The sequence below is a fragment of the Crocodylus siamensis genome, chromosome 1, assembly GCF_052110815.1.
Source record: "Crocodylus siamensis isolate JL-2025a chromosome 1, ASM5211081v1, whole genome shotgun sequence".
NCBI lineage: Eukaryota > Metazoa > Chordata > Crocodylia > Crocodylidae > Crocodylus > Crocodylus siamensis.
The window spans coordinates 164,668,172-164,691,103 of record NC_143395.1 but is presented as its reverse complement, the minus strand read 5'-3'; the positions used below and the strand labels follow the sequence as shown (position 1 = coordinate 164,691,103).

The 22,932-nt window shown below is 42.0% G+C and overlaps 1 protein-coding gene across 1 annotated transcript in view; it reads left to right on the top strand.

Moving 5' to 3' along the window:
- The window catches only part of EPHX1 (epoxide hydrolase 1), a 44,308-nt gene that overhangs the window by 9,073 nt on the left and 12,303 nt on the right, over nucleotides 1-22,932 (top strand). Inside the window, exons 2-4 of the mRNA XM_090047860.1 lie at nucleotides 16,669-16,856; nucleotides 18,736-18,916; nucleotides 20,627-20,854. Coding sequence (XP_089903986.1) covers nucleotides 16,674-16,856; nucleotides 18,736-18,916; nucleotides 20,627-20,854 — 592 coding nt within the window. The 5' untranslated portion in view covers nucleotides 16,669-16,673. The remainder of the gene's footprint in view (nucleotides 1-16,668; nucleotides 16,857-18,735; nucleotides 18,917-20,626; nucleotides 20,855-22,932) is intronic.

Here is a 22,932-nt window from a genome sequence, read left to right as displayed (position 1 = left end):
TATAAAACATTTAATCTCTGACTATTTGTAGGATGAGGTTGTGATTGCTAGCAGCCAGCAGGGGTTTGTTTAGAATCAAATCAAATTGATTTCCTTTCTTTGACAGGATAACTGGTTTGGTGGAGAAGGAGACCATGATGGACATAATAAACCCAGACTTTACTAAGACTTTTGATACAGTTCAAGATGCTGTTCTAATAAACTGGAGAAATATTGGCTAGGTAGAATTACCTTTAGGTGGATATGTAATGGGTCGAACAACAGCAAGTGTAGACTAATTATTAATGGATCACTGTCAGAATGGCAGGTGGTATCAAGTGGGGTTCCAGAGTGGTCTGCTTTCAGTCCAGTACTGTTTACCTTTTTTATTAGTGATTTGGATGTAGTGAGAAGAGTATGTTGGTTAAATGTAGGGATGACACAAGACTGGGAGGGGTATCAAACACTTCGGAGGATAGCATTAAAACTGAAATAGATCTTGATATATTGAAGAACTGGACATAAAAGAGATAATTTAAAGGTGCTACTTGTAGGAAACTAAAACACATGTACAAATACAGAATGGGAGATTTGGATGGTATTAATGGGAAAATATAATGTAAAACATTAGGTGATGGATGGTACCACTTTACTTGATGCTGATTATACCTTGGCTGGAATATTGCATCCAGTTTTGGCACCATATTTTAAGAAGGGCACAGAGATCCCAGAGTGGGTCCAGAGGCAGGCAATAAAGATGATTGAAAAGCAAGCTGTATGAGGAAGTGTGAAGGAATTAGGTATGTGGAGAGAAGATGAGACTAAGGAGGGATTTAGCAGTAATTGAAAGGCTGCCATAAGAAGGTGGAGAAATATTGTCCTCTCTTGCCACAGAAGGCGGAATATGTGGTAGTGGGTTTTAATAACTGACAAACTGATTTAAATCAGGTTACAGGGAAAAATTGTAACTGTAAGGACAGTAGGATAATGGAATAAGCTGTCTAGGGAAGTTGTGGAACCTCTTTTACTGGAGGCTGAATTGGCATCAGTCAGGGATGGCTCAGGAACAGTGATTCCTGCATCTCTGCAGAGGGCTAGACTAGATGCTCCTGGAGCTTATTTCCAGTCCTGTGCTACTATGATTATTAGCTTTCTCAGTTTGCATTATGGAACCATAACACCATGAAACTGATGTAAAATCTTGTTCTCTGTTAAAAAGTTCAGTGTTTCACAGGCACGCCAAAGTCTGTGTCAATGGGGAACACTGTTCTGTCTCTTTTACTTCTTGCCTACATGGTAATTACTCCAATGTCATGGCTACAGATATGGCATTTAGAAATGCAGCCTTTAAATCATAGCATAACATGAGCACTTTTTCCATTCTGTTAGCAGCAATTAAAATAGTAGAGAGAAATGTTCCTGTTAGATGTTTACTTTGGCACCTCCTTTTGGTGTTGCAGCATTAGACAGAAAGTGATGATTACCATCTGTTCCCTTCCCCTGTCACCATCAAGGGTTCCCTTCCTCAATGAGAGTGAAGTCTTTATAGGGAGATGACAGTTTTCTGTCTCCTTCTTTCTCCATAGTTGCAGTTATTTTGAAAAAAAATACATTCTGGTTTCTTACTTCCATCTTCACATTTTCTTTCATGATGCCTTTTCTGCTTGGAACCATTCTTTAAATCCTCATCTTTTTGCAAAAGTTTTCTTAGAAGCAATTCCTTCCAACAGTCCCTGTTGTATTCTTCCAGATAACATTTCCATGCCTTTCCTTAAATGCACAGTTTCCCTTTGTCTTATCTTGTCTGTGTTTATATTACATTCAAACTCTGCTGTCTTTGGTGTGGAATGTGTCTTGTTCATTTAAATAGACCATTTCGGGTGGTGTTAGACTTGACACTGCCACAGAGGATGAAGAATGGTGTCCTCATTAAGACCTAGGGCTAGGGATTTGAGAAGCTGAGGGTGTATTTTTAGTTTTACCAGACTTTCAGATGACTTCTTTAAATCACTTGCCCGAGTTTTGAACTCACTTTAACATCTATCAGTGCTGGGCCCTCTTCCTTAGTTTCTCTGCATGTGAAATAAGGATACTAAAATGCTTCAAATGATGTTGGTACTGAACTCATTCATGGTTAATTATAAAAATGCAGATTTTTTACTATATATTTTCAGTTGTTGGATCTCTACATCTACAGTAAGCTTCAAGGCAGTTCTTTGGAGAGTTATTTTTGGATTGCAGGGTTTTATTTTGTTTACTCCTAGGTTATTTTTTTAATGCATATTGTGCTTTAAAAATAGACCATTTGTTTTTAGTTATTTCTTTCTGACAGTCCAAAACTTTTAGTCATGGTCACCCATATGCTGGATCTGGACAAAATTTTATGCTAACTTTCATATACTGAATTGACTAGTTACACCATATTGTAAATATCAGTGCATGCATATTTAACAATTAACTGGTTTGATTTTGCAAGTCTTCTGCATATGGAAGTGAGTGGGAGACTGCTAAATAGGACATGGAGGACTGAACTCAAACTGAATTAGTTGTTTAATGTCAATTGTGTGAGATGAGCACATTAACCTTTATGCCATCTTATCTGTCTGGAATGCCAAAATTAAAGTTAATGAACAACTCCCCAACCAAGTTGCACAGAGGAGTAAATTACTTCATCTTATTAAGAAGCTGTATAAAGGTAGTAGGTGAAAAATAAGTAATTAATCTTTGGTTACTGGAAGATTTTTTGGAAAATTTACAACAGGGAATCTCTTGGGAAATTAAGACAGACTGTGGGAGATGATTCATAAAACCTCTATTCCTGATACAGTCCTGATATCTGTCTACCTATTTAAACTCCTGTGTAAATACATTGCCAGACTTTGCCCTCAGCAGAGTCAGTGTGAAGGCTGCAAGACTAAGCGTAACAGAGGGCAGAACCTTGCCTGTGGTACTTGACAAAGAAAAGGTATTTCAGTAATACCTTGTGCCAAACTGTGCTTTATTAGATAAATCCCATAGTGTTACTTTTTTGTATGGAATGTGCTCTTTTGGGAGCTTTGGTCTGAAGATTACTAAGTAGAATTATGGATATTAAAACTGATCTTGCTCCAGCACGAGTGTTTTTGGATATTAAGCTGGTTATTATAAAATCATGATAAATGCTGAACAGTTTTTCCATCTTTATGTTTTCTATCTTTTTAGTCAGCCAAAATGTGTCTGACTAAACTCTGGCACTGCAGACATCCTGCATTTGTGTTGCCCAAATAGAAATGTTTCAAAATAGAGATATGAATACACTCTTCAAAGACGTGGCTTGACATCTGCCTCTGATCTCTGAATTTCTATTATGCCACCTGAGGAAGGAAATCAAATGTTGTCTTCTTATGTCCATGCAGTCCCACAAACTTTTTTTGAAGTCAGTAGGTTGACAGGGGCAATAAAGGTAGGCAGAATCTATCTGGCTTGTTCAACTCTTAAGCAATTAGTCCTCTGTTTTTAGGCACAGATTCACAATAGCTAGTGATTTTTGTCTACGTTTGTAATCCTGAAGTGTAAGTTCTAAACAGTGTTTTAAATTGTATATAATGCAGTGGATTTTTCATTTTAAGAGTGAAAAATATACCATGGCATTTATAATTAGAAGATGAGCCTTTTAATAATGTTATTAGTGATGTATTAAACTAACTCCATTCACCACCAAAGTCCATTTTAAGGTCTTCCCTTTAGTGATTCACTAAACTTCTGAGATACAAGGATTCTCCCTTTCCTGCTGCCTGTTTCTTTACTCTGATGGATACGCATCCTGAGTAACCTCATTCCAGGCAGTTTGGAGTCCTTCTGAAGCAAGACAGTAGGTCATAAGTTACTATCTGACATTATAAAGAAACTTGCTGGAAAACTAGGTCCCTGCCCAGCAGTTCTTTACACAGTAGCAACTTTCATTGGAGTCAGTGACAAAATTTCCCTTGCACAATTTTGTACAAAGGATTAAAGATTGGGGAAAGCAAACTATGTCAAAGATCAGTAGTGGAAATGCTAAGCAAATGCTTTCCTGACACTGAGTTTACAAGGCTTTCAAAGAGAACATGCAAGTTGCAAGGCATATGGGAAAGAGGGTTTAAGCGTAGAGAGGAGATGGCTTGTTACAGCTGAAAAGCATTTGTGGGGAACTCTCATCTTTAATAGTATTTCCAATTAACTTTAAGTTGATTGACAGCTATAGGGGGAATAGTTTGGATGGAGAGCTCTGTGTTAAGAGTCTTTATATTTTCAGAATGGCATTCTGTTTAGGATAAGGTACTGCAAGAAAGCTTAATGTCAATCTGTAAGTAAAAGGCAGTTGAATGTGCTCTTTTTTGTTGTTGCTAAAAGCTTGCTGGAGAGTTTTTATAACACAGTAAAAATACATTGAAACATAAATACCTTATAAATTGAATTCTTTCTCCAGTGTAGCAATTACTAATCAATCAATAAAATTGGCCTTTGACAGAGTCTAGTTGCTCAGACTGTTCCAAGTAATCTCATGATCTGCTGGTGAAAAATTAGCAGCAGTAAAGTATATTTAGTCTTAAAAGTTGTCTTAATAATAAGTATCTGCCTGAAAACAGTGAGTTCTGTGTTGAGGCAAATGCTCTATCCATGTAGCAATTTATTTTCTTGTGTTTAGGTATTTCATAGTGCCTTAGAAATGAGTATGTTGCATATTACATGTAGTTGTATGTGAGATTGGCTGAATGCACCTAATATTGTCTGATCTTGGAATTTAAGCACTCATGGACCTGATTAGTACTTGGATGTTATCCCAGGCACCCTAGGTACAAGCCAAAGAGTTGCAGTTAAATACTTGGCCAATATTAAACCACAGAACTGAATGAGCAGCAAGATTCATCTGGCCCCATCATTGCTCATGAACGAAAATAAAAGGCAATAAGCACCTGGTCTTATTAAAGTGATATAAGCCTTTATATTTTTAGAATGGGATTCTGTTTGGGATAAGGTAGGATTAAACTATGGCTCCCCAGTAATAGTTTAGAGGTTCTGTCCATCATTTATCCATTTACTTTAAAGTTTCCCCAAGGCTTAATTATTTCCCTCACTTTTGATCCTTCAGGTTTTTAACAGCTTAAAAAACCAAACAAACTTCTTGTTGTTACCAGTTCATCCCCTTCAGGCACCCTTTGTTTTAACCCATCCATACTTAAGTAAATTTACGTGATGTGATGTATGTTTCAGTGTGTTCTCAGAGCTCTACATCTGCAATGGAAAAAGGTTCTAGGGATAAGCATTACAGGTGTAGCTCTTAAGGAGTTGCATCATTGTACCTATTTCAGGTTTAGTTTAGCTCTAAGAATTACTTTTAACAACCTAAATGCGTCAAGTGATGAAACATTACTTACTTCATGACTGACTATTGTTTAGTAAAGTATCTGGGAAAGCACAATTTAAATACAAGCAACATTTGGCTATCAGTGAAGTCTTGATCTCAGTTTAGCTTCTAGTTTAGTTGCTCAAATCAGAAGGGTTAGATATGACCTGACTACAGATGGCTTAATGAATCAGTGGTTCAACTGAGATTAGAAACCAAGATTTTCCTTGCTTCTAGTTCTGTGTAAGGATCACTAGACCATGTGATTGTTATAATGAGGAACATTAATGGTAATGGTTCCTAACACTGCCATGGAACAGAGCAGAGTAAATTGAGGAAGGAGAATTAGAACAGAATGTCTTCATTCTTTACTCAGGCATGACTTACAGGAGGAGTAACAAAACAAAAGTCAAAGAATACCATCACCACATTCTGGAACTAACGTGATATTTGTGGTCATCTTGTCATTCATTCTGCTTGACTATTTATATCCCTGTCCCTGCTTTTTTCCATGCTCTCTGTTTTAGATGGTAATCTATTTGGGCCAGAATTTGTCACTTATTCCATGTTTATCACAATAAAATAAATAAATAGTTCAGCAGTGCCCTCTTCTCAGTTGTCCCTTAAGCATTACAGCTATAATAAATGTAAGGAACAGAATTTTGATTTTCAGAAATAAGTCTCTGAGTTGAATATGTAACATGTAATATGTAAAACATATTACACACGTGATATGTAAAACTTAATATTTCAACTTTCTTTGGTCTATATATGTGCTTATTGTTTTATTTGCAGTTTAAAATTTATTTTAACATCTCTTTTGATTTTTTTCCCCCTAAATATTAGGTGTTTTTACTAAACAAGAATATTGCATTTATAGTATCTACAAATATGTGTCTGGTATAATAGATCTAAATGGATCAGAAGCAAAAATGAATATGAACGTATTATCCAGAAGAGGTAATAAAGAGGTAATAGAGAAAAGGTAATAATTTAAGATTGTTAAGAAGAAATCCCTTTTTAAAAAGTCACAAATTAAACTTTGGAAGTGATTGTCAGAAGATATTGCAACAGTGACAGATTCAAGAAGGATTAGACAAGTGCATATTATATCATGTATGTGTAAGAGACACATTTTGATGCTCTAATATATGCAGAAAACAGTAACTGATAAGGTGAGATGGAAAGTTCTCCTAGGGTCAAGTTATTTCATAAGTGAGCATTACTAAGAATTTCAGCTCAGATTCAGTACATAAAGTACATTCAGGCATTGTGAAGAATATTTTTTCAAATGGGATTTTTTTTAAAGTAAATACTTCCTTTTCAAAAACATACTAGGTGTATTTACACATGAAATTCATGCAACACAATAAACTCCAGCAGAGCTTGTACCAGAGTTTACTGCTCCTGGGCTCAGTGTTTACATGTGCACCTGGGTCTAGTACATTGAGCTGGGGCAGCACAGCCCCAACTGGCAGGAGGCCTGGGGGCCAGCCTGCCAGCCCAGAGCTGCTCTACCCTGGCTCACTGTGCTGTGGAGGATGCTACAGTGTAGGACTAGTCAGCAGGCAACCCCTGCACTGTAGCATCTTCATGCCCCAGCCAGCCCTAGTCACCAACTACATATGCATTATGGCGGAATGAATGATTCCACCATAGAATAGTACTTGTACCAGGCAGTACTAACCTACAGCAGAGTCAATTAGTTTACTCCAACCTAATAGCTCTGCACATATAGAGGGTGATGCTTTACTACAGAACTAATTAGGCAATTCCATAGTAAGTGGTTGTGTAGATGCCCCAACTAAGGTTCTTTTCTTTTTTTAATACCTACTAGGTCTTGGGTGCTTTACTTAGTTTCTTAAATTTAGAAATATTCCTTAAAAGGAGCTTTTAAAGGTAGCACAACAAAAACATAATTCTTGCTTAGACTGCTCAAGAAAAAGCACCATCTACGGTATCTAAACATTATCCATTCTGAGGAATAGTTAAGTTCTGGACTGTAAATATGTTACCACAGGATAAATTAAGAGATTTCTTTCTAAAATCTGGCATTGAGCCATTTCAAGAAAATAAACATTAACTTCCCTTGAAGTTGTAATCTCCAAGGCAGCATACCAACATTGTCACGCCAAGTGACCATCGGTTTAGGATGTTTGTATAGGCAGTCCTCGACTTTTGAGTTACGTTTCGTACTGACAACATTTATAAATCGACACCCTGTTTCAACTTTATAACGTCAGTTTCGACTTTACAATGCTTGATCTGATGCAAGACCATGCCATACAAGTTCACTGCGTCTCTCATCTCCCTGGAGAACATCTGTCCAAACTTCCTTGGACATTTTAAGAAAGCAGACAAGACTCCAGAAAAACCTGCAGCGAAGACTCCTGAGAAGACTAGTTCTCTGCTAGTTAGTCTTATCTTGATCCTGGGGAAGCTTTTTGAGAGAATTATCCTGGCACATGTCCACGAGGGGCCAGTGGGGGAGCTTATGCTTAGGGGCAACCAACACGGGTTCATCAGAGGCAGGTCCTGTCAAACCAACTTGGTGGCCTTCTATGACCGGGTCACAAATCCTTAGATGCAGGGGAAGCAATGGACATAGTCTTTCTGGACTTTAGGAAGGCCTTCGACACTGTCTCTCACACCATTCTCATTAAAAAACTGGGGGACTGTGGTGTTGACACCTACATAGTCAAATGGGTTGCCAACTAGCTAGAGGGCCGCACCCAGATAGTGGTGGTGGATGGGTCCTATTAGACCTGAAGGGACGTGGGCAGTGGGGTTCTGCAGCGCTCGGTCCTCGGGCCCGCACTGCTCAACATCTTCATAGGTGACTTGGATGAGGGGGTAAAAAGCACCCTGTTCAAATTTGCTGATGACACTAAGATGTGGGGGGATGTGGGCACGCTAGACAGGAGGAATAGGCTGCAATCGCACCTAGACAGGTTACAGGGGGCGGATGAGAACGGGATGGTTTCAACACTGACAAGTGCCAGGTGATGCACCTGGGGAGGAAGAACCAGCAGCATACCTACAGGCCGGGGGACTCCCTTTTCGTCAGTGCAAAGGCAGAAAAGGATCTTGGAGTCATCATTGATGCCAAAATGAACATGGGCCAGCAGTGTGGGGATGCAGTCAGGAAGGCCAACTGTGTCATGCATCCACAGATGCATCTCAAGCAGATCCAAGGAGGTGATCCTCCCCCTCTATGCGGCACTGGTCAGGCCTCCGCTGGAGTACTGCATCCAGTTCTGGGCGCTGCACTTCAAGAGGGATGTGGACAACATGGAGAGGGTCCACAGGAGGGCCACTCACATGATCAGGGGTCAGCAGAGCAGGCCCTACGAGGAGAGGCTAAGGGACCTGAACCTGTTCAGCCTCCACAAGAGAAGGCTGAGGGGGGATCTAGTGGCCTGTTACAAACTAGTCAGAGGGGACCAGCAGGGATTGGGGGAGTCCCTGTTCCCCCGAGCACTACCAGGAGTGACCAGGAATAACGGTCACAAGCTGGCAGAGGGTAGGTTTAGGCCAGATATCAGGAGGCGCTACTTCATGGTCAGGGTGGCTAGGATCTGGAACCAACTTCCAAGAGAAGTGGTGCAGGCTCCTACCCTGGGGATCTTTAAGAGGAGGCTGGACGAACACCTTGCTGAGGTCTTTTGACCCCAGTACTTTTTCCTGCCAAGGCTGGAGGTCAGACTTGATGACCTCCTCAGGGCCCTTCCGACCCTATTAACTGTGAAACTCCAGCCAAGAGTCTTTTAAAAAGTCAAACCAAGAGCCTTTCAAAAAGTCCATCAAAGTCACCTCAAAGAAGTCCTTCCAAATCAATATGATTGCTATTTACAATATAAATATGTTAATGTAGCTATATTACTCATCTATAATTGATTGAGTAAAGAATTCTGGGGTATTTTTGGTGAAAATAGGGTATCGGGCCTTGGTTCACGAACCAATCTCCCATTTATAACATTGTTTTTTATGAGAAAATTGGTTCTGAGTTACAGCATTTGGACTTAAGATGCGGTTTTCAGGAACCAATTGTGTTGTAAGTCCGAGGACTGCCTGTACACGTGACACCATTACCATGTACACATGACAAAAATGTCACTTTATGTGGCTTAATGGTGTCATGCTGTACAAGTGTAGGAGTTTTGCTTTTTTTAATGAATTTGCATTGTTGCAAATTAAACTACATCTGGATGTAGCTTAGTTTGCAACGATGGATTGCAGCTATTAGTCAGCTTAGCCTCCAGCCATGGGAGAGGTGGGCAGGCTCCACAAAAAAAAAAAGGATTGGGCCCCTTGCTGCTTCTGCCTTCAGCAGGCACCTGCTGAAAGCAAGGTGCCCGATCCTTTTTATTTTGGAGATGCCTACCTGCCTCTCTTGCAGCTGGGGACGGCGAGCTGCTGGCAGGCCAAGTGACCTGTGAGCTAGGGGGGGGCCCGGTTCTTCCCTTAGTGGTGGCAGTGCCCCACCAGGGCTGCCCAGACAAGTTAGGTGCTGCCCCTCCTGGGTTGGGGGCCTGAGAGGCAGGCATTTAACATGGAGTTCAAGCCAAGGCCTCTTTCTCTATATTTAGACCTCTCCTTTATGTTGCATGCTGCTAACAGAGAGATCACCTCTCCTCTTTATCCATGATCTCCCATGTTAGCTGCTTTTGTTTGGCACTGTGACCTCGATGCTGTGAATCAATAAGGAATACCTATGCAGGGGGCTGAACTTGGTTGTTTGAGCTCAGGACTAGATGATAAAATACCTCTTTGTGTTTGGAATGAATTGCAAACAAATGTCCTTGATCTGGCTTTCACATAGTAAATTCCTTAAATCCTTTCAGATGATAAACACACCCACCCATGTATACCAAAATGAAAGTGAAAATAAAAATGCTAAGTATTTAAGGTTTTTAGAGAAGCAGATGGGAAGGGAGAGGTTGTTGCTTGGGAGGCATTTGGATTCTTCTGTGATGCTGTCCATATACTTTTTCGTTGTGTGATTTTTTGCAGGGGGTAAGTTGATGTACTTCCTTGTGCTTTAGTTTTACTTAATAATTAATATTTACTGGCCTATATCAAAGTGTTTTATAATTCTTAAATGCCCCTTTAGTTTTGGCTGGCAACAGCATTGCTCCTGGGTTGGGCAATTTGAAGAGAGGCTGCTCATTTGAGCTGAATTGCGAGGGGACATGCTTTCCATCTGAATACGTGAAATCTCTGATCTGCTTTTTCATTTTTGCTGTAATGCATGCTTTGGGCATGAGACTGGAGCAAATCTTGGTTAGGACTGAAGAACATGCTTGCCAGAAACCAGTGCCTCTTCAAAGGGTGTAGACATATTTATGAAAGGTTCCATGAAAGTAGTTGGCTGATTTAGCCCCCTGTGTGACTGCAAGTTGTTTCTCTAGTCTCTCAGGGTTTTTAAGGAACTGAAAATTCATTTGAAAGTAAGCTTGCAACAATTGCATATGTGCTAAGCATCTTAAATCTTGTAGTTGTTTTCACATTTTCTCTATTGTTTTACTGGGTACCTATTTTGCCAGCACAACTTGTGTACCAGCCTTTAGAAAATTTGCCTCACACCAAAAATGTCTCCTCTCATGACAGTTTTAAAGATGTGGATCAGCTTTAGTCCTGGTATAACTGGGTAAAGTCCCATTAACTTATATCAGGGCTGTCCAAGTGGTAGGCATCAAGCCATGTATGATCTGTGAGGAGTTAATTTGTGACTCCTGGGCCTCCCACCTGGCTGCTGCTCACTCCATCGCTCCAGCTGCAGCAGTAGTCAGGGTCTCCGGGCCAGCAGCATAGTAAGTGTGGTTTGTGCCCTGGGCAAGCCATATGGGAGAGCAGGGTGGGGAGAGCTGGGTGGTATGCACTGCAGGAGACTTACTCAAAACAATCCCCAGCTATGCAGCTGCCACCACCTCATGCTCTGCCTGCCTCAGCTCTTGTTCTTAAACCAGCAGCAGTGCAGTGTCTGTGCACCAGCTGCTGCTTCAAGAACAACACTATGGGGCTGCCAGGACTCAGAATCTGTGGGGTGGGGGCTAGTTGGAGCCTGGTGTTGGTGCCCGTCTTGCCACCCCTAGTTACGCTACTGCTGCATGCTTCCCCTCCCTCCCCCAGCTTTTGCATCCTGCAGTGCAGTGCGGTGCAGCACAGCCCATGGTGCCATAGGTGCCCATGACCAGGAAGCTAAGGGTGAGGCCGAGACATCTGCTGATGTACGGCCTGGGGGCCCTGTGGCTTGCAGTGGCTCAGCCATGACTTAGATGCTGCAGTTATTGTTTTGCTCCAGGGGTGCATTTGGCTCAGTATCTTCAGTGAATATTTTATTTAGTCCTTAGAGCACTTTCAAAGCATTTAATTAGCCAGTGCAGCCGCAGCAACAAGAAACCCTTATAGTCCTGGAAAGAGCATGGAATAGCATGCTCCATAAACAATGCCTGCTCCCCAGGTTTGACACACTTTCCAATTAACCAAGCTTGATGGGGCTTTGAAAGGTGACATGTATTAAAAAAATAATAGCAATGCCCCAAGCTTCTATACACATGTTTTTCATATTTAAAAGACAGCTCCGAAACATGAAATATTTAAAAGAAAACTTGGTTATTTCTGGTATTTTTACTTAAGGCATAAAAGGCTTAAAGGGGTTTAAAATGAACTTACTTCATATTTTATGTCTAATCTCTTTAACAACAAAAAAGGCAGAACAAGCCTGAAGCCAGGGTTATATGAGACTTGGGTAGAACCAAGGTGTCAGAATCTCATAATTTAAGGAGAGGTGTTATGAACCCAAGCATTTTCATACTTTCTGGAGAGTCCAGAATAAACCAAAGAGGAACTGGTGGGGAGTCTTCTCAGTACTTCAATTTCAGTTTACTCTGCAGTGCTAGAGTGTGGTAGTAAGAGACACAAGATTATCCATGCTGGTGTTCTTCCCTAGTTTATTATGTGAAAAATAAGTCATGGGCCTGTGGGAGATTCAGAGCCTGAATACACACATTCCATGAATTTTTGGAAAGAGATAGTGAGGTTCAAGAGGCTATTAGTGGGTTTTTTTAACCTGGTAGTTGTGATCAAAAGTTTAGTATCAGTTTTATTATTCAGCCATGCCAGGACCAAATGGTTATAAAAGGTCCACAGACAAGAAAAAAGCATGTTGTAATGTAATTGGGCTGTAGCATAGATGTTCCACAAAATTTATGCAGGAATATTTTGACAGTGTAAACTTGTCTTCCAAATTCATGTTATGCAAGTATTTGCTCTTACATTTTCTCTCTTTTTGCTGTGCTTGTGTATACACATATTCTTAGACTGATGATCAAACAGAAGAAGAGCTTTCTTTTGGTGAAATTGTGAGTCATTATAGAGAATAGTGGACTTTTGAGATCTATATTATATTTTCCATTCATTAAAAGTGGAATGTAGAACAGAAGAACCCAGATTCTTCACAAGATAAGGTTTCCGCCCCCCCCCCCCGTGAACATGATGGTTTAGAGGCTAGCCAGGGGTATATATACCTGCAGTAAACAGTGGTGAAGGACCATGGAGATGTACCAGCTGATTGCCATGGCTTTTATTTCAAAGGCTGCTGATTCTCTGATGAGGTATGTGGGATGGTACCTACACATCAGATGATTGCAGAAGTGATGTCCTTTTGAAATCACCTCCTCTGCTTGTGCCTGTAGGGGGGGCTGTCAGGAAAGCTTAGGCAGACATAGAGCTAGGACTAGCGTCCAAGATCAAGGATAATAAAAAGTCCTTTTTCAAATACATAGGGAGGATGAAGAAGGCACCAGGGTAACGTGGTGGAGGACCTGGGCAACTATAGACCCATCAGTCTTACCTCAATCCTAGGGAAACTCTTTGAGAAGATCCTCCCCTGTGATGGGCCGGCTTCAGGGATGATGCTCAAGGGCAACCAGCACGGTTTCATTAGGGGCAGGTCATGTCAGACCAACCTGATTGCCTTTTATGATCAGGTCACAAATGCAATGGATGCAGGTGTGGCCGTGGGTGTAGTTTTTCTAGAATTCAGCAAGGCCTTTGACACCGTCTCCCACCCCATCCTCATTAAAAAACTAGGCGACTGTGGCATTGATGCCTACACAGTCAGATGGATTGCAGATTGGCTCAAGGGTCATACTCAGAGGGTGGTGGTGGATGGGTCATATTCGACCTGGGGGGAAGTGGGCAGTGGAGTCCCCCAGGGCTCGGTCCTGGGGCCTGCGCTGTTCAATTTCTTCATCAGCGATTTTGACAACGGGGTGAAATGCAACCTGTTTAAATTCGCTGATGATACCAAAATATGGGGTGAGGTGAGCACACTAGTAGGGAGGGAAAGACTGCAGCAAGACCTGGATAGGTTACAGGAGTGGGCTGACATAAACAAGATGCGTTTCAATACTGACAAGTGCAGGGTGCTGCACTTAGGCAGTAGAAACCAGCAGCACACTTATAGAATGGGAAACTCCCTTCTTGAGAGCACGGAGGCAGAAGGGGATCTTGGAGTCATTATTGACTCCAAGATGAACATGGGCCAATAATGTGAGGTCACGGTTGGCAGGGCTAACTGCAGCTTGTCGTGCATCCACAGGTGCATCTCAAGCAGAGCCAGGGAGGTGATCCTCCCCCTCTCTGCAACTCTGGTCAAGCCACAGCTGGAGTACTGTGTCCAGTTCTGTGCGCCCCACTTCAGGAGGGATGTGGACAACATTGAAAGGGTCCAGATGAAGGCCACCCGCATGATCTGGGGACAACAGGGCAGACCCTGCATTGAAAGACTGCGGGACCTAAACCTGTTCAGCCTTCACAAGAGAAGGCTGAGGGGGGACCTGGTGACTGTCTATAAACTCACTAGGGGGGACCAGAAGGGTTTAGGGGAGACACTGTTACCCCTAGCGCCCCCTGGCATGACAAGGAACAATGGACACAAGTTATTAGACAGTACATTTATATTAGACATCCGCAAAAACTACTTCACAGTTAGGGCGGCTAGGAGCTGGAACCAACTTCCTAGGGAAGTGGTGCTGGCTCCTACCCTGGGGATCTTTAAGAAGAGGCTTGATGACTACCTGGCTGGACTCATCTGAGTCCAGTCTTTTTCTCCTGCCCAGGCGGGGGGCCAGGCCTGAAGATCTACAAGGTCCCTTCCAACCCTACTTCTATGATTCTATGAAATAAAAACTGCAGCAAACAGCTGAACAGCTCTTTATTAATTCAGTAACCTGTTGCAAGTTAAGCATGATGTGAACTATCCCTGTACAAAAAAATCCAAGTTTTACTGTATCTTCTTAACTGTGGACCCAGTTTTGAAGCTAATTATATATTTGGACTAATTTACTGTAAGCCAAATTTATGACTGGGTCAACAAGTACCACTGAGTCCATACCACTGTTCATTTGAAATAACTGGGTGCAGTGGCCTCTTTTTGCCCAGCCAGTTAGAAGCATGTTCAAAACTGTGTTCTTGCCTTATGTTGTCCTGTTTGGGCTTGAGTGCCATCATGTATTGATCAGGTCAGGTTTTTTTAAAAGTGTCTAAATGACTTAGGTTTTTACGTCCAGTTTTTTAAAGGAGCATAAGTCATTTAAGTGCCCAACTCTCTTTCAAAGAGGTAGGCTTCCTGGTACTTAGGTACTGTTTTTAAAGTGACGGAGCTCTTTTACAAATGGTATACAGCAGGGGTGTCCAAACTTTTTGAATGTGGGGCCGGATCATGAACTTTTTATCACCCAGTGGGCCAGCAAACCATATTCAAAGACCTCACAGGAAGCAGTATCACATCAGAAAGTGATGTCACGTGACCTCTGACACTAATGAAGTGACAATAAAATGGGTCTGGAAATGTGGTTTAAAATCCAAAATAAAACCAATATAAAAGCAACAATGAAATAATACCAAACACTTGACTAAAATAAACACTTTCGCATAAAGCATAATAAAAGAAGCATAATGCAAGTCGACAGATCAAATGTGGAAAAGGTATCAGCCAGAGTGGAAACTACTCAAAGGTGGAGGGATATGTCTCTGCGGGAGACACTTGTGCAGCGCTTTGCAGCCTCCACCGCTCGCTGCCCTGCAGGGGACGGGTGGGCGGGGAGGGAGCCAGGGGCTCCTCAGTGCATCTGAGAGGCTGCGAGAGAGACTCACGGTTCAGCTGGGCATGGCCACAGGGCAGGGTGAGCAGCTGCCATGCGCAGGAGCCCCAGTCCAGGCTCCGCCTTGTCCTCCTGGCCGCAGCCTCCCCAGGATGTTCCGGAAAGGCACCCTCTGCTCTGCCACCGCCTGCCTCGCTGCCCTGGCAGCCAGGTGTGCCTGCGCCGCCCTCTGCTCCCGCCTCGGCCCCACGCGACTCTGCCACTCAACCCCAGCCCCAGCCCCAGCCCCGTGCCACCGCCTCTCCCTGCTTTCAAGGATGCGCAGTAAGTCATCTGGGCACCAAGGTGAGCATGTGTGCCTGGGCCCCGCCGCGGGGCACTGCTCACTGCGGGCTGCGTGTGGGAACCTTGTTCCTTCCCCACCCCTTCAGCAGCCCCTAGGAAGCTGCTGAGGGGCTGGGGGAGAGACAAGGGGTGGGAACGAAAGTAAACAGTGTTTACTTTCATTTCCTGTTGCAGCACCTCGGGCCTCAGAAAATGGCTTTGATGTAAAAATTACGGTTCGTTTCTTTGGAGGCTCGCGAATAATAATTCCTCAGGCACACATTATTTAGCAACACAAAAGGTATATTTGCAAATAGGGTTGGAGTGAAGACAAAAGACCACTCCACCACCGAAGAAACCTCTCAGCCGGCTCTATATACTCTCCCTCCTGGGCACGTGTGCAGAAACGGGAACTCTTACAACTTATTTCCGGTTCATACAAACATATATGTAAATACGTCACTTCATACGTCGCATGTGCATTATAATTAACTACTTAAGTATGTGGGGCGGATAGGCATATATGCGTTAGCTAATTACGCATGCTTAGAAAGCTCTCCAGGTTACCAAAAGTTCAAATCCCTCTCTCCTCCAAGGACACAGCCAATTAAATCACAGCTTCTGTAATCTACATGAGAAAGGTTGAAGGTATGTGTGATTTAGTATAGGAAAAAGATAGTAAATTAGCCAAGAGGGGAGGGATGTCCTTGGTGGTGTTTCTTTTTATCAGGTACGAGATACAAACTGTGCAGTTCTAACAACACTCTATTCATTATACATTTTTAATAATATTTCTAACAGCTTGATGGGCTGCATGTTGGACAAGCCAGGTGTACAGCATGTCTCCAGTCAAGTGTTCCTTAACAGCAAAGTTCTGCTCTTCTCTTACAGTCATCATGCTGCTTGAAATACTGCTGACGCTGGCCTTTGCAGCAACTGCCTACCTATACTTCTTTAGGAAGAAGGAGGAGACATTGCCCATTGAAGACAGATGGTGGGGCAGTGGCCAGAAACCTGACTCCGAAGAAGATGCAACTATTCATCCGTTTAAGGTGGAAACCACAGATGAAGAGCTGAATGTAAGAAAGTTTCTTTTCTGAGTAGAGAGTAGGCTGAATACGTGCATAATTCATTTTGGAGTGATTTCAAATGGTACCATACCTAAAGTCACAGAAGTGAAATAGAACTAATGAAATTTAGCCCTGATGTACAAATATTGATGGCATAAAACTTTGCTTTCATTCAAAAAGCAGTTGTGCATAAGTAAACTTCAAGATCCAGTCATAGTTTGTTGTGTTCCCAGCTGACTGCTGTCATCTTAGTAGCGTGTGAATCTACTTGGTAAAGTCTGATAATCCCAGATGACAAAGCACATGCAGTGGAATCTGGTTTTGGCAATTATTCAGATCTTTGTTGCTGGGCTTGCCCCTCATTCAGACTTGTCATTATAGAGGCCAGATTGGGACTAATGTATTTTAACTTACTCTTCAAAGGCAGGTCAGCATTTCTCACTTGTTTGAGTGCTATGTGGCCACCAGTAAAGAACATCACAATCAGGGGGAATGCTAGTTAAGGCAGGGTGATAAGTGCAGTACAGATGAAACACATATATGATAGGATTTTGTAAGTGATAAAGGTTTTGTTTGTTCATGTGCCCAATGGTCCAATTGTTCAAAAATTCTGTACAAAATGGGTTTTCTGGATTTGTTCCTTTATAACAGTTTTCCATTATTTTATTATTTAATATAACAGTTGCTTTTTCCCCTTTTATATGTAAAAAATAAATTAGTGACCCCTATTAAGTGCTCTTTTCCACTGCAAAGTAAAAGTGTGCTTAACTGCTGACTTGAAGGCAGCTTTTAAATGAAAATGCACAATTCTGTTCTATATGAAAGCTATTGTAAAATAAAAATCACATGGTAATAAACTGTTTGGGTTAGGTATAAGAAAGTTTGAAATCTTAGGCTAGAGAATGTGGTGATGTTAGCACATGGTAGTTACCTCATTTTTTTTTAAGTCTAATGCAGAGAAGTCAGTGGAGTACATGAAGACATGAGGAAACATAATAACTTTAGTTAAGATAGGAGATACTGAAGGCAGTGTGCCTTGTCTGCACTCAACTTTTAAAAAGAACGTGTTAGTTAACGTGCTGACATCAAGACTTTAAACAAAGATGAATCTTTCTGTTAGCTCTATTGGAAATTATTCACATGTTTGTGAATCTGAAGATACTGCCCAGGATGAGACCCCTGCAGTGGTTTGCAGTCAGGAGGTGAATCTTGTTTTGTACAAACCATACCTCTTTACTGAATGGTTATTACCTTATTTGCATGAGCTCTTACTCCACAGTTTAAGGGTCTTTAGCCATTATGGTAGAACTGGAAACTGATATTGTTAATTTATTTTCACTATGAGGATTGCAAAACTGGACTCCAACAACATGATTTTTTTTTCAGGATTGCCCACTTGCATGCATAGGGCAGGCACATATACTATTGACCAGCAATCTGCTTAGGCTCTTAAGTCACATACACACTTCTGAAAATCCCACCCTGAAGCACCAAATCTGTTACCCAAGTGTGTGGAAAAGAGAAAGGATCAGCATGAGCATGATGCAGAATGGATGTAAGCATTGAAAACAAGCTGCTTTGTGAGATGCTGCTCTTCAGCTGCTGTGAAAAGTTTTCATTCTCCTCTAGTTATGGTAGCAGCAAACAGACCCAGCCTTACTGGACAAAGACAAGAAAAATGGTGTAGAAGGCATGGCACAGACAGAACAGGAAGGGGGAGAGAGCATCAGTGGGCGTAGAATGAAATATCAGCAAAGCTGCAAATCTCACAAACAACACATGGCGATAAAGTAGGAAGTGTCCAGAGTAAAACATGTTTGTGTCTATGGTATTGTCTTATTTCATCTTTTGTTTTCCTTCAGCTCCTTTCTTTTTTTGTTTGCTGTAGGACTTATTTAGAAGACTTGATCAAGCTCGATTCACAGAACCACTGGAAGACAGTTGCTTCTGCTATGGCATTAACTCTGTTTATCTCAGGAAAGTGGTCTCCTACTGGAGAAATCAGTTCAACTGGAAGAAGCAAGTGGAAGTTCTTAACAAATTCCCACAGTTCAAAACTAAGATAGATGGTGCGTGGTTTTCTTGTAAAGAGTTCATTTTAAATGTTATGATTGCCCTTAGCTTGAGCGCCCTGTTTGATTTGGTTCAGTGCTATTGATAAAGCCTATTTCTAGTGATACAGATCAGTGCAGAGTGGTTAGTTTATTCTTTTTGGTAGTCCGATTAACTTCAGGTGAGAGCGTCTGTGAGTATGGATTTACAGGATTGGGTTTTGCACTTCAAGACAAAGTTGCTATGAATTATGTACTAGTAGTTTTGGTGCTCCTATCAATACTAGTAAGTGGTACACTCTGAAATCCAAACCCTGCTGCTATAGTGGTATCATCTCTAATGAGAGATATAGGGATATTTCTTGCCACCATTTTAGCACTAATAGTATATGCAGTGAGAGCAATGCTGTGGTTGACTGCTCAGAGTTTTACAACTGTATAATGAATTTTACAACTGTGGGTGGGTGACACCATGGTAAAAATGCTGTTGGCCACTCTAAATAAATTTTCTCTCCAGTCAGTATCAATGAAACTACGCCACTGCCACCTATGGTAAGACATTTTCTTACATGTCTCAGTTGAAACAAGGCTAAAGAATGACAAGCAGAGTGTCCTGCTGCATTCACAGTATCTCCATTGAAACCACAAAGTGCTAAGTACAGACATGTTAAAGATTGTTGGACCTCAGTGTTCCCTGGTTTGTTCTAAAACATGCAAAATATCAAAATTTCCCTGTGGTATCAGCCATGGATGCCATATCTTCTTTCATCTGCAGTTTTCCAGCTATCACTTATTCCTTTAGCCTCTCAATCTCAGTCTCTCAGAGACTCCGTCCTTGGGTCTGAGAAGGCCTGGAGGACCTCCATGGGTCCCATCATATTTATGGCAGAAGAGCAAGTGAGTACTACTCCAAAGGGATCTTGCGCTCTGTTGTAACATCAGCCTCTGACCACAGAATTGTGTTTCCCTTTATAGTATCATGGTATACTGGTAGGTGGCCAGGCTACCTCTTTTTATTTTTAAATATACTGAGAAAATCTCTTGAAAGTGGTTGAGGTAGTGCTGAGCTAGACCAGCTGCTGTCTAATGGAACCTTTGAAAAGCTCGGAGCAGAATTAGGCTTACTTATTCACCTGCTTTGTGGGAAGAAGTTGTAAATTCAGGGCCAAGCAAACAGATTAAGGTAAATGGCTCTAGATTAAGGTAAATGGCTGTAAAAAAAAAAGAGTTGACCTTAGGAGACTATCTGTGTTTTTCGCCAGGGTTCTGTAATGGTTGGTGTACAGAGACTTCATTTGCATGCTGACAATATGTGTGGTGCTACATGAGATAAAAACAATGCTTTCTGGGCTTTCAAAAGATTTGCAGTCTAAAAGACAGACACATAGAATAGGGGAGACTGGGCACATTGGGCAGGCATACAGCAAAGAGTAATTAATCCTCTTTTCCTATGAAGAATTGTTACTAGGTTGGGCAGGAGAGCATGATAAGGTAAGATCAAACATGTAGTTGGTGCCTTCCTTGTTTGACTGTTATGATGGTTAATTAACCTTGTATTGTGCTTTAAAGACCCAGAAACGTGCAGAGAATTTGAGTGTTTATATAGTTCTGGTTAAAATCCAGAGTCATTAACAATGCCTTATGAATAGATTCATTCCTCATCTCTTGCCTTTTGGTGATTAGTCTTTGCATAAGTGGGTGTTTAATTAACCAGTTTTATTTTTACAGGCATCAGTGTCCATTTTCTTCATGTAAAGCCTCCCCACCTACCTAAAGGCCACTCTGCAAAGCCATTGTTAATGGTTCATGGCTGGCCTGGCTCATTCTATGAGTTCTACAAAGTTATCCCTCTCTTGACGGATCCAGCAGGCCACGGCCTGAGTGATGAACATATCTTTGAGGTCATTTGTCCATCCATCCCTGGCTACGGCTTCTCAGAAGCGCCACATAAAAAAGGTATATTGTCTGAATGGAGTAGAAATTGCACTGACCCAGTGTTTAGCCTCCCTGTGGTGAGGAGTTGGTTAAGGCTTTTTCCCTTACTCTGTTCCATATATTCTGTGCAGAGCAGACAATAAAATATCTTTTTCTTATAATATACTTCATTTTATACCTGTAAAGCTGGGGTATCAATCATACAGGTTGGATTCAAGGCCTGGATCTAGCCCATGGAACCACTGTATGAGACCCACTGGGCTATAGACAGGTTACCGAAAGTTTGGCATGTGGGCAGGGGTAGTAGCCTGCTGCATAATCTAGGGCCCTTGGGCCTCAGTGTACAGGAGGGTGAGCAAGAGCTGATACAGTCTGTTGAAGACCCAGCTCCAGCTCCTCAGCTGCAAGCCCTATTGCCTATGGCCACTGCTGCATCCTGTGCTCTGGAGCCAGTATCTCATACCCTGTGCTCCACATAGCCACTGCATGCTTTGTACTAGTGCCACTATATGCCCTGTGCTGGAGCTGGAGCCAGCACCACATGTCCCATGCTCTGTGCTGGAGCCAGAGCCCTGTGTTCTGTTCTACTGCAGCATGTCCAGTGCTGGAGCTGGAGCCAGTGCTGCATGCTCTGTGCTCCATGATGGAGCTGTTGCTCTGTGTTCTGTGCCAGAACCACAGCCCTGGCATGAAACATGTCAGCAGCAGCAGCTCCAGGTCTGGCATAGGGAATGCAACACTTGGTAAGAGGCAGATCCAGTGCCGTTGTCATCTCCACTGCTGCTGCTGCCAGAGCCACCCCATTCTCTGGGCTGGATCTGGCCCGCAAGAAGCTTCATGGTCCATATCTGGCCTGGGTCAGGAGGTGAGTTTGACACCTCTGCTGCAAACCACATATATATCATGTGGAAACCAAAGGAAACATGGCTGGAAGCAGATATCTTCAGTGGAGCATGATCAGCTGCATGGATTGTGTGCCATGATATGTCTATAGATCGTGTGCTGTGATATGTTTATAGATATCCCTAGCTGTCACACCTCAACTTATGGTGGCACAAAGATGACAGCTGTTTCTACCCTGTGTGACTTAATGGACAGTGTCATTTTGGGACTTATATCTATATAGTCTTGGCATAGTTTAAAAAGCAAAAGAATTCCTTGTAAAAGCTAATAAGGAGGGGAATTTCTGACTTCTTAAATAAAATCGAAAACCATGAGTGGTGTGGGTTTTTTAAAAAATGTTTTAGTTTTGAATCCAAAAGCAACATCCAAATGCTCATGAGAACCAACAAATTAAACTGATTAATTCTAGAGTCTATAGGTCAGTAATTCTCAACCTTTTCAGACTCAAGGTGCCCCTCAGAAAAGGCCAGCTCTTGCTTTCACTCATTTCTTGACTACAGATAAATGATGGAGCAATTATTCTATTGCAAAGGACTCAGAAAGACCACTGCAGGTTAGAATGTTTTTGACTCTATGGATTTCTACTTGGAATGCCTGGGTCTATCTTGTGAATCATGCATAGGTGTTTGCACACCTAACAGTGCTAATATTGTGTGGCACATTACAGCAACTCTAAAAGTATCTGATGGCACCCCAGGATACAACATCACCCTAGTTAAGCATCACTGTTTTAGTCAAACTGTGTTACAAACAAAAAACAAGCAATCATCAAAACGCTAAAATGAAAATTTAAGGCTGTTATAGTGTGAAGCAACAGAGAAATTATTTTAAAATATAACTTTTTAGCATTCCTTCACAAAATATGAAAATTGGATGATACCCTAATGTGCTTTGTGTTTAGTTTTCACACCCTCAAGATCTGTAGTAGCGTACAGATGGGGAAAGCAGAGTTAAATGACCAAGAACCAGGTATGTATTGTAGCATCTATCAAGGTACAAATCAGAAACAGGAAATGGGCTGCCCATAACAGTTCTCAGTGTTGGAGAAACTTGTGTGCTGTGCTCTGCAGCAGTGGGATCTGTCGTTTATCAACTAGAATGCACAATGCTAATCCATTAAGCAGGCTTGAGGAGGACATAGGAGGAAAGAAATTTGGGAAGCTGCCCAACTATCTGAGAGAAGAGTATACATATGT